This window comes from Anticarsia gemmatalis, chromosome 6 (genome assembly GCF_050436995.1).
Source record: "Anticarsia gemmatalis isolate Benzon Research Colony breed Stoneville strain chromosome 6, ilAntGemm2 primary, whole genome shotgun sequence".
NCBI classification, from domain to species: Eukaryota; Metazoa; Arthropoda; class Insecta; order Lepidoptera; family Erebidae; genus Anticarsia; species Anticarsia gemmatalis.
In genome coordinates, this window is record NC_134750.1 from 7,360,252 (window position 1) to 7,371,729 (window position 11,478).

The window sequence follows — 11,478 nt, forward strand, 5'->3', positions numbered from 1 at the left end:
TATTCTAAGTGCTGCACTAAACGCAAAAATTTTACAAGTGTTTTAAATGTTGTTTTACGCTTGGAGAAAATCGGGCATAGAGTCCCCGTTCCCCCGTTTTCTATAAAAATATTCTAAGTCCTAAGCATGCATTACAACTAAAGTAACTACAAACTACACTTAAAATTTACTAAGTCCAAATTCTCTTCAAAATTGTTCTAAGTCCAGTTTCTATTCAAATTTTCTAAGTTTAAATCTTGATGGCAATAAGGTTCAAAATAGCAATAAAAGTTGATCTCGTACTTATTATTTAAAATGTACTCACGGTTGCACTTCACACTCACTACACAATTTGACCGACTGGTGCTGCCCTCTGTGATGTGGCGTGTTGAACTCCTGGCTACCGTCTGTGATGTCACACGGCGTAGACTCGATGCCGTAGACTGCGACGTCACCAGCAACTGCTCCAGAAGACGTCGCCTGACGTCACCGGGCTGCTCTCGTACTGTTGACGTCTTCTCTTACGTCACACGTTGCACTGACAGCTACAAGCTTGACCGCTTCAAGCGGGCCGCTAGCGCTGCGGGGCCTTGTACCTTGTCGCAGCAATCCACTGCGAGTACAGGCGGCGGTCCTCAAAAGGACCGTTGTTCTCAAAAATCCGAGATCCGGCTCGAAGGACCAATGAACAAGCACCCTTAAGGCGCTTGTGTTGGCGGTGCGAGAACACAGAACCACGGTTGTTCTAAATTGACGACTAGGGAATTATAACAATAAAACACCTGACGCCTGTTCTATGTATGGTACTGTATTCGGATACACACACACACACACAATACAAACTCGGGGTCTTATATAGACTCGGTGTGAAACAAACGCTTGCGACTTTTAATTTAGCACACAACGCCATCTATCGAGCGTCATGACAAAAAATTACATTTTATTTTTTATTACATAAATATTTTTGTACATATTTTACTTTTTGTTGTTTTTACATATTATTTGTATTATATTGTCTGAACACCACTGAATGTTTTGTATGACTTTTATCTAAATAATTTTCTTGTTTTTAACAAAATCATTGGTAGAACACAAAGTGTAATTTTTAAAGTTTTTAAAGATTTATTTGCCATTATTCAGTTAATACTATCATTTACATAATCATAATAATATACCTATTCATTGTATAACATTTTTAAATAATGTTTTACTATGTTTTATTTCAGAAAATGGAGTATTAGAGCCATGTCATGCACAGTTAGAGTTTTACGTATACCTGGTGTCCGGTGCGACAGGTAATCACACGCGGGAAGCGCGTGGTCTGCGGTTCTGGTTCAAACCGCAAATGCCACCGAATGAACGACCACATGAAGCTCAAGCGTTTTTCCGGGAACTCGTTAGCCCTCAGGACTTCCCGAAAGGTAGATACTTCCTGCTTATTATACAGGTGCAAGTTTATGACGAACTCTTGAGCCCACATTCTATAAGCCAAGCAATTGCAACGTTTCGTCATTGACCTTAATTCGTACGGTGCATTCGCATTTACGAAGTGTCACAGGTGCGATGACCGAGGAACGGCACAAAGACGAATCCATTTCATTTTATTTAGGAACAAATTTGAAATAAATTGAGCACTTTATCAAAATCAAGCCATATTTTGAAATTTTAACTCCATATAGTTTTTGGGTATGTGTGTGGATAGGCATAGATTGTGTTGTGATAATAAAATAAATGTGCCGACCTTGAACTAAAACTCTTTTGTTTTCCTTTATATAAATAGATTATTATTATAATAGATATAAATATTAATAGATTATTTATGTTGATCAACTAATTTTGTCTTTCATTCTTATTTCAGACTATGTTGGTTACATTAAGAAGATAATGAAATTAATGCAACATAAATATCACCAGCTGAAACTACTTGAAGTAGAACTCAGACAAGAAGGATGTGGTCCACCATTACCAGGTTGGTACTTTTCATTAAACTCGTAGCATATATCTATGGGCTATTAGCAATGTGCAGGTGTTTGAGGGAGAATTAGAATAGATATTCAGTGCTATATCTTTCTTTTATCTAACTTATATTAAAAGAGAACCATAATATTTTTGTTTCTGATTGATATTATTAATTGAAAATTGGATTGCTAGGGTATATTAGACGACAATGTGGTGGGATGCCTACATGGGATGGACAAACATGCTAAAGTAATGCGAGTTTGTTCAAAAGACCTTTTATTTGAGTAAAGATCTGTCTTATTTATTCAACGATAAGTATAAGAACATATATAATTCTCGTTAAAAGCATAAAATTATTGCATTATGTATAGTGTAGGGAATTATTAATATTAAATATTAAATATATTTATTTGTTTTTAATTTTATGATACAGAAGCAAATGGCGTTATTACGAGTAAGAGCGTTATATACAACTATTCTAATGGCTGTATGTATATTATTTTAGTATGTATTATTACGCATGTATCTGTATTCTTCGATTTTAAATACATTATATGTAATATATTGTTCCTGTTGATTGTTATACTATTGTAGTACAATTGACCATACTGCTGAAGCTGACACAATTCAGTAAAGAGCAAGTAAAGTAGTATCATTTTAGTCCATAGCTTCGGAATTCTTTTTTCATTACATTCTTACCTAGTTGAAAGTATTTTGCATTAATGATATCGACTATCGACGTAAGTATCTATGTTTTGAAATATATCAAATTAATTTTGGATTTTCATTACCTACAAAATGGTCAACTGTATATTTTTTCCTGATTTCTGTTTAATAATACCAGCAATGGATGTGTATGCCAGCAAAAATATTATGACGATATTAATCTACAGTTTGTCAAAGTTGCAATTTTTCTTTCACTGCTTGAACTAAAACACTTCGCGAATGAGATCCAGGTTATTTTTATAATTTAATATTCTATAATTAAACCAATGAAAAACCTTATCCAATATTTTTAAAATGTAACCTTATTGTTGTATTTTTTTTTTCATTTAGGGAAAGATTTAGAATGTAGGTATTTTATTGTTGTCAGTTTTGCTATTGATGAACCACTAACATACTCATCGCATGTATGACAAGTATGTATAAATTAGCTGTAGTATTCTTATTTATAGACTATTGTTACATTTATTAGGAACCATAGGTATCAAATTAGTTAGATATTTTTATTTAAATGTATCTACACGTTGGAAGTTGATGATGTTTTTATGTTGAAACATTTAATATGTTTTGGTTTTATTTTAGCATACATTGAAGACAGTGTGGCAAATCAGACTCCAGTTATATCAGAACAAAGAGTTCTGGATATGATAGAGAATGCTTATCCGAATCCATTGACAGTGGACGACTTTGTTACGTAAGTAAAGTATCTACGTCTAGCGTTATTTTGAAAATACACCTTTTTCGTGCTTTAATCCACTCCAAATGTTGTTTAGAGCCGATGATATAATCAAATTAATTGTCTAAGCTATCCAATTGAGTAAAAAATACACTAACTACATTCCATTTATTTCATCATCTAAATTTTTTTACCCCTGATTGTGCTAGTCAAGGACTACCTGAACAAGAGACGGGCAAGGCCTTAAGTCCACCACTGTCCACCACAAATCACTTATTCGCGTCTAGATTCGTGATTTGAAAAAAATCTTAAAAAGCCAGACTCAATTACCCATTCTTTAGTACACCTATTATTTTCATAGTCTTTGCAGTGCGCGCTTGCATTAATTTTCTTCTCAGATCACGGATGTTTTAATGATAAAATTGTTTGTTTTAAAACAGTGCTGGAAGATGGTCCAAGGCAGAGGTGAAAGATGCATTAGAAGCCCTGGAAGAGAAGGGTCTGACTCGAGCGATGTCTGAAGGCCTTTATGTCCGACAGCACAGTGTTGATACACAGGTAAACTAGAATTAGATTTTTCATGTAGTGGCAGAGATTGTCTACATTACCCTAGATCCATATTTTGTTTTATCATTCTCGTATGTCATTGAAACGGTAACTAGATAGATGCACCTGTCTTCATGAGCACTACCGTTTTGTGCTTTTCGTGACACACAAGCTCGTAATTCGGGAATCAATTATCGCTCGGATTTACTTCGGAGGTCTGTGTGCAGAATTCGCTTTAATTTACTTCCATTGCTATACAGACTGCCGACAGCATTTCTGTTAGGTACCAGTTATTTGTCCCTGCTAGTATCTTCAGGGTTATTAAAATGATGCCTAAATTACTTCGCAAAAATGCCAATAATCGACTCGGCCGTTTCGTAGATTAATCAAACAGAAAAAGATAGGAACAAAATAAATACTTTATATATTTATATGCATTTATTTAATCTTAATACACATTCCAAACACGCACATCGATGTTTGGTATTTGTGTAGTTTATCTGTCAAGCTGTTATCAGATTTTTCTTGATATAAATAAACATTTATATTTCTTTTTATCTATACTTAGCGGTCATTATTCATCTTGACTATTGGGCCTTACCATAAAATATAAATTTGCTGAATTTCATCAATATTGTTCAGTAGTTTTTGCGTGATAGAGTAACAAACATCCAAACCCGCATTCGACGATACTCACCTTTTTCACTTTACGTTAATTGAGACGGATTTACCTTGATTTGATTAATAACGTTTCTTTAACCGGTTTATACTGGTGGGTGGCGGTCGCCGGCTGACTTGACTATTAAAATAAATAATGCATAATCGCGTTAATCCCCGTGTTTTATCTTTACATCTTAGTACATAGTCTAGATGTCATTCTGTCATACAAAAATAAAAAGTGGTTATAATTATTTATATGATACCAAGATCTAAACAATTTTATTCTGTGTCTTTCGGTCTGTATAGGATAATCATTGAAATGGCTTAACTGATTTCAATAGGAAATTTACTGGGATTTAAATAATACATAATGTAGCCCTATGTCCTTCACTAACCCCCGGTTTCTGAGTATATTTAGCAGTAGTTTAACTATTCAATAGCGTTTTTTTTTGTATGGGTTTTAACGCAATTGAAAAGATAAACTGCCGCTAAATGTACCTCAGAAACCGGGGGTTAGAGCTACATAATGTATTATCCCAGAAATGCTAGGCTCCTTAGTAAAATAATAAACCTGCCGATAATTATGCAGAACGAGAAAAAAGGTTACTAAATTATATTTATCCCATGATGTTACTGTTATGCAATTCGTCATCACTTTAACCCAAGTCGTTATAATTATTACCATTTAAAATTGCATATTCCTATGCAATGTTTAAATGCTATGTTTACGCAAACAAAAAACCTGAGATCTACACCTTCGAAGCATAGGTATCATATTGATAAATTATTATGTATTTGATCAGGTGGTGAAACAGATGCCGACACTGCATTCGTCGCGGCAGCCAAGCATAGCTGTTATAACAGCCTTGTACTGCGAAAAGCAGGCTGTAGATGCCATGATGGATAACCAAGAGACTTACGTCCGATATACAACAGTCGGTAAGTATATGGAAGTTAAAAAAAACACTGACAATACTATACTCGGGCCGTTTCTAACGTGCGAACCAAGTCATGTCATTTTATCGGATTCTCTCGCTCGCACTTACACATTGTCACATTCGTTTCATTATTTTGATTATGACGTAGTTCGCACGTTTGTAACGGCCTGACTATAGTGAATTATTTCAATGACTAGTTGCTATGACTACCCCTTCCAACTAAAGGTCTATTCATTCATTCATCGTACGGATAGCGGTCAACCTGGTGTCAAAGTTATTGGAGCTGCCCGACGGTCTTAACAACTATTATCTTATTGACAATACCGGGACCGACTTTTTACATGTCCTCCGCAGCAGGGACGCTTAACTCAAATACAACTGTACCCATCTGATCGTTTACTGGTCAGTGAGCGTCTCAATGGCGAAAATATCATTGAGGCAAAGTAGGTTTGTGTCTATACGCACGGGATTTTCATAATAGCTGCGTCAGGTTCTACGACACTAGAAGTTGTAATCTAGAACAATTTTATAGTATTGGCTTAGCTTCCGTTCTTATCTGTACTACACATTAAACGGAATGCGATTTATCTACAAGTACTAACCTTTATTTTCTTTTACTATTTACACTGCAATACAGACTTTAAAACAGTGATTCATAAACGTGAATCATGGGTTCATTTGAAATTGCAATGGCATTTTCACTTGCGTAAACCAGACCGTGGGAAACGGGACTTCCGTTGAATGGAAATATGCTTTAGGTTACATAAATTAGGACTTTCAAAATCTCATTCAAATAGTTACACTAAATATGTACTAGATATCCAGACGACTTACAAAGTTCTCGTGAAATTTTGATTAAACCAGTTGAAATAAATGACTAATAAGTAACCTAATATACCCATTTTGCATGTGATTGCGAAATTATGTAATTAGAAATGCAAACTCAGTTAGTCACACCATTGAGAGCAATTGCGGTGTAATACTTACATAATAACTAGGCAAGTTTCCGACTTGTTCATAACTAATTTGAACCCTTTTGTTTATTGGTATACAATTTAACGACATGAAAATTACATGTACATGTTCGTCGTGTTATGTAGGATTTATACGTGGTGATATTACTACGACCTTATATTAATCTTGAGACCTTCTAAAACTAAATCCTTGATAAGCTAATAAGCATGGTTCTTGGTAGACGTCTCAGTTCGTACAGATATGGGGCCTATTATCATAGACGAATCTACATACTACGTCAAATAGTTTCCCATAAACGTATAATATTTTGTTACTGTGTTATTAATAGAAGTCGCGTAAGTACCTAAGGATAAGTTACGATAACTTCGTCATCGTCTGTTAAATATTCCAAATCAAAGGAAAACTTAGGTTACCGAAATCCGAGCTATACCACAACTTATAAGGCAATTCATGTTTTCAAGATAAGTCTAGTGCTATGACGGAAAACTCCGTGTTAGTACTTGGTTTTCCCCCTTCACATACTTACACACTACACTTTCCGCAGGCTTTCCATAGATAAATATAATCAAGTGCAAATACAATATGTAAATGTAGACATTCTACATTCCAGACATTCAACATTAATAAATTGACATGTCATATAGCTTAATATAACTTTCCCTATGTATGCATAAGACAAGTGATGTTCGTAATGTGTACACTAAAGTCATAGAAAATAACAGATAAAAAAGAACTTAATTCATAAGGCTTGGAGGAAGTCTCTCCACTTCAACATGTTGTTTGCTAGATTCATATTAAATGAGATTTGTTACCTGTTTTCTATTGACTTCCTTGGAAAGGAACATGTGTGTTATTATTATACTTGAGTATATTTATGAATGAAATATTGCAGGAAAATAAAGCACCTAAAGAGAAGATAGGAACAAAGCAAACAGAATAAATAGTTCATTCGTGTAATTACATTTACGTCAATTACAGTATTTGATATAACATATTATTACAACTGAGAATAATAACTTAATATTTATAAATACCTAATATAATAATATTGTTATTGACAAAAGATAAAATGCATTAGAGTAAAGCTTATAAAATTGTGTAAACTGACTTAATGGAATGACTACATCCAAGGTGCACCTACATTCATAGTAAAAACCACTTTTAGTATTATAAAGATTCCAGTACATGCAAAAACTAAAATTTGTTAGCATAACAGGTGGGATTTTATGACTAAAACACTGTTTTACACACTTATCTTTCTTATTAGTTCAGAAACAAAGAGCAACACTAATGTTTTGTGGTAGAAGAACAGAACTACATCAATATTTGGTAAATGTATTGATGTGTAAGCAATCCATTTCTTTTTTATACATAATGTAAACAGAAATGTACAAAATTACAGTACCTTCTAGTATTTTCATATATTAACAGATGAGGAACTTTCCTTTATTATCAAAATACTACATGAAATCCGTAAAAAAATTACTTAACAAAAAAACAATCATGTTTTATATACTTAACAGTACATAGCATTCCTCATATGATATTAATTTGTTAGTAACTAAAGTATCAATAGACATTTTATAAATATGGACAGATTCATATTATAGTTTCTAAAGCAAGCTGCCACTATACTTAGTAAATAATAGTAATACTTAGCAATATACACTGGTATATAATGTAATAAACAAAATTGCATTGCTTTACCCAAAATTAAAGTCAAGTCTTGACACTCTATTAACATCTCCATGGACAGATAAAAATTTGATCCTGTTTATATCATGTCTTAGCTGAACACTTTCTAAATGTGAATCTCCCACTCGAACATCAATTATAGTATCAGATCTAACAAGAAATTGAATCTTAAATGACGAATCTGAAAGAAAGGTTAGGTTCATTAGAATATAATTCTGAAAATAATATAATAGTATGTTGTAATCTTATAAATTTTCAGTTTGGACTATTTAGTACTGTACTTAGTCATTGTCAAATGGCAAGATTAATATAATGTTGACCTGAAAACCATAATATAATGACACCCTAGGTACTAACCTGTAAAATAATTTGAAGTTTCTTCTTCTTCATTAACTGTCTCATAATTTCCATTTTCTATAATTTGTAAATGTATTTTGTCTGGATCGTAATAAGAAATTTGTAACTGACAGGCAACATTTGAATGATCAGGCATATCAGACCCTGTTACTAAAGCCACTGTCAATCTAAAAATAACATAGTCAAGCTATAAATAACATGATTAATGCTAAAATACCTCAACAGTTAAGACATTTTAATGATTAACTTTTTCTCTATGAGTTAAGTTTTTTAATTAATTTATCAAGGGAAGGTTATTAAATACGTACTGTTTTGGTCCAGCTAAAGTTTCACCATGAATAATGATGGTATCGTTTTCATTTAATCTCCTCGGTAAAATAAACATCTTTTCGTTCCTCAATCGTGGCGTCGGCCACGGCGGAGCTTGAGTTACGTTTCCGTTCAGCTGGATGCTATGTGATTCTTCAGGGCGTATCCCGTCTCTGTTACCATTAGTTTGTTATAAGTTAAATGCTTCGTTAATACAACAACAAAAAAAACACGGCACTCGTAACCCTCCTAACCTATAAGCCGCAAAATAAGGTAGTTGTTTGGTCGATATTGCATTTTAACTACGTTCTATAATTCAACTAACACTTGATCTACAAATCCTATATCGCAATTAATCGCAATTTTAGTATTTTTGAAGTCATTTAGTTAAAATAGAGAGTTATGTTTTCAGCTGAATGCTTTGTTTTGATTAGATATTTGACATTGACAGGAACTTGACATTGACACATAAAAATGTGCGTCCCTGAATATTAGTCACATTCGATTAATATTAAATATCGAAACTCTTTTTAACGTTATCACTTAACTCGAGTACCTATTTTAGATGTTCACCATAGCAAAACTAGGAACTTATAGTCGTACCCAAGTAGGCAATCCCAACACGTTTTCCACATCTTCAATTATTGGCACACAATTTGGTTACACGTAAGACGTTTACAATCGTCAATGTTTCATCGTGAATGCTAAGGCAGATCTAAGATTGAAGTTGTTTGAGATGACGTAATGATGAAAACAAACAGCCACCGACCTCGAAGTTAACTGGTTCTACGTTGTTCTACGTCATTTACACGGAGACGTAGGTTCGCTTCGACATTTCACTCTTAACTGTATCTGGTTTCGTTGTAATACAATACACGGTTATGTTTTTTCTACGTGCAGCACTAGAGGCCGACTGATGCTTTATGAAAACTGGTTAGAGAATTCCGCGGACTGATTATAATTATATTATTATTATTGGCAAACGCGCGTACCCAAAGATATGCAATTGTTTATTTTTAAGCAATGCCAAATCGATGAGAGTTTATCATAAAAAAGTTAAAAATCTTTCAGTTTTAATAAGTAGGTCACCGATTATGCCAATTACATTCCGTATCTAAATAATTGAGACGTGTGTTCTTTTAAAATTTAATTTATTGCTGATTCTTACTCCTACTACATATCTGAGTACTAGAGGCCGCTGTCGACTTCGTCCGCATGAAAACCCTTGCCGTGTAAATCCCGATCCTTCGGGAACTCCGGGATAGAAAGTAACCAAGTGTTATTCTGGCTACCTACATACTAAATTTCATCGTAATCGATTCAGTAGTATTTGGGTGAAACAGTAACAAATATCCATACATACATGCATATTCACAAATTTTCGCATTTATAATATTAGTAGGATATTTCGACAAAACATTTAATGATTTGATAAGTTAAGTTTTTAGCTGTCAACGTTATTTAAGATACAAGCCTAATAATACTGCTTTTCTACCTTTTTGTTAGAAGAAGTTTGTTTATCGAAGATATGTTTGTTATCAAAACTTACTTGATTTTCTTTTTTGTTTCATCTTTATTCACGGATTTTACGACGTTTTGACTTTTCATTATGATTATACTTTATTAACACCTTCACTGCAACGAAACTTTTCTAACAGCTTGTTGCTCCCTTAAAACCGTACAATTTTAACTTTACATATCGATTCTATGTATAAATCTAGACAATTTTTGTCACTAAACGTTGTATCCGTATGTGGGTTTCAAATCACACTAACAGTCCAGTTTATCAGGCTGAATCAGGCAATACATTGGCACCTACTGATATGATATCTATTTTCTCTAAATGGTAAGGTTTACGAAGGAAGTTACACACCTTAAAAACGTATTGTACAATAAAGACGTTTACGATGTTATTGAAGGTTACACCATTGATATTTTTAGAGGCAAATCTGTAGGCTCGTTCAAGTGTATCTCCTTTAGCTCATGTTAATGGCCTTGTCAGTATGAATTTATGACGCCATGTCTACATCTCTACAACTAATCTGTAAAGGGCTAGCAAGCCACTATAATTTAAAAAAAAATAGCTATCCTGAATATCAACTATCGACACATATTATTTTAAACAAAAATACAGTGAGATCGTAGTAATCTTACTGCCAATCGAAGAACATTCAAAGTTGATGAAAATCTTTTTTTTTCAAATTCAGAACTTGTAATAAGATGTTTGAAAAATTTCTTTGATTTCATAACATTAATGTTTCTATTGAACCGTAGTTTTGACAAGAGTCTTGTAATAAGTGTCGTAAAATAATTACTGGTCGTGTAGATAACAAAAATAATATTATAAGATAAAGCCATAGAACAGAATAAATAATACTACTAGTTGCCGTAACCAGGCTACCATATTATGTGGGAGGTATATTTTAGAATGTTTCCAAGTGGTATTATTATAATAATAATTACAATAAATTACGTCCTTGTCTCTCCGATGCTTTGAATCACCAACATTAGTGCAGAGTTATTTGAAAATGAACGTCAAAAATATCGTACGGAATAGACTCATTATTTTTTATCTGATGAAGCGTTGTGGGCACATAAAGAAAAAAAACTTAAATAATACTATAATTATATCCTCAAGATCCGAATATACTAGTAGAGTCC

At 33.4% G+C, this 11,478-nt stretch overlaps 2 protein-coding genes across 7 annotated transcripts in view; one reads left to right on the forward strand and one right to left on the reverse strand.

Moving 5' to 3' along the window:
* LOC142973635 (uncharacterized) overlaps positions 1-11,478 on the forward strand; it is a 33,736-nt gene that overhangs the window by 8,004 nt on the left and 14,254 nt on the right. For 3 of the 5 annotated variants that reach the window (XM_076115558.1, XM_076115561.1, XM_076115559.1), the window contains exons 3-8: positions 1,206-1,400; positions 1,838-1,948; positions 2,372-2,425; positions 3,244-3,355; positions 3,778-3,895; positions 5,347-5,482. In XM_076115558.1, coding sequence (XP_075971673.1) covers positions 1,206-1,400; positions 1,838-1,948; positions 2,372-2,425; positions 3,244-3,355; positions 3,778-3,895; positions 5,347-5,482 — 726 coding nt within the window. The remainder of the gene's footprint in view (positions 1-1,205; positions 1,401-1,837; positions 1,949-2,371; positions 2,426-3,243; positions 3,356-3,777; positions 3,896-5,346; positions 5,483-11,478) is intronic. The other 2 variants (XM_076115562.1, XM_076115563.1) reach the window with 2 other exon arrangements.
* Positions 7,396-10,555, reverse strand: LOC142973636 (uncharacterized). Of its 2 annotated transcripts, none has more exons than XM_076115564.1 (4): positions 10,367-10,555; positions 8,817-8,990; positions 8,509-8,675; positions 7,396-8,332 (listed from the first exon to the last, which is right to left on the reverse strand). In XM_076115564.1, exons 1-4 carry the CDS (start codon positions 10,423-10,425, stop codon positions 8,160-8,162), a joined length of 573 nt encoding a protein of 190 aa, XP_075971679.1. In that variant the 5' UTR covers positions 10,426-10,555; the 3' UTR covers positions 7,396-8,159. The 2 variants fall into 2 exon arrangements, with proteins under 2 accessions (XP_075971679.1, XP_075971680.1); XM_076115565.1 differs by lacking the exon at positions 10,367-10,555 and adding an exon at positions 9,421-9,580.

What these genes read in the sequence shown, in the direction of transcription:
- LOC142973636 (XM_076115564.1), bottom strand. Translation starts at nt 10,425, where the DNA reads ATGAAAAGTCAAAACGTCGTAAAATCCGTGAATAAAGATGAAACAAAA. An exon ending in GAAACAAAAAAGAAAATCAA is followed by an intron (nt 8,991 to 10,366) that starts GTAAGTTTTGAT and finishes TAATGGTAACAG; the next exon opens with AGACGGGATACGCCCTGAAG. An exon ending in AACTTCAAATTATTTTACAG is followed by an intron (nt 8,333 to 8,508) that starts GTTAGTACCTAG and finishes CCTTTCTTTCAG; the next exon opens with ATTCGTCATTTAAGATTCAA.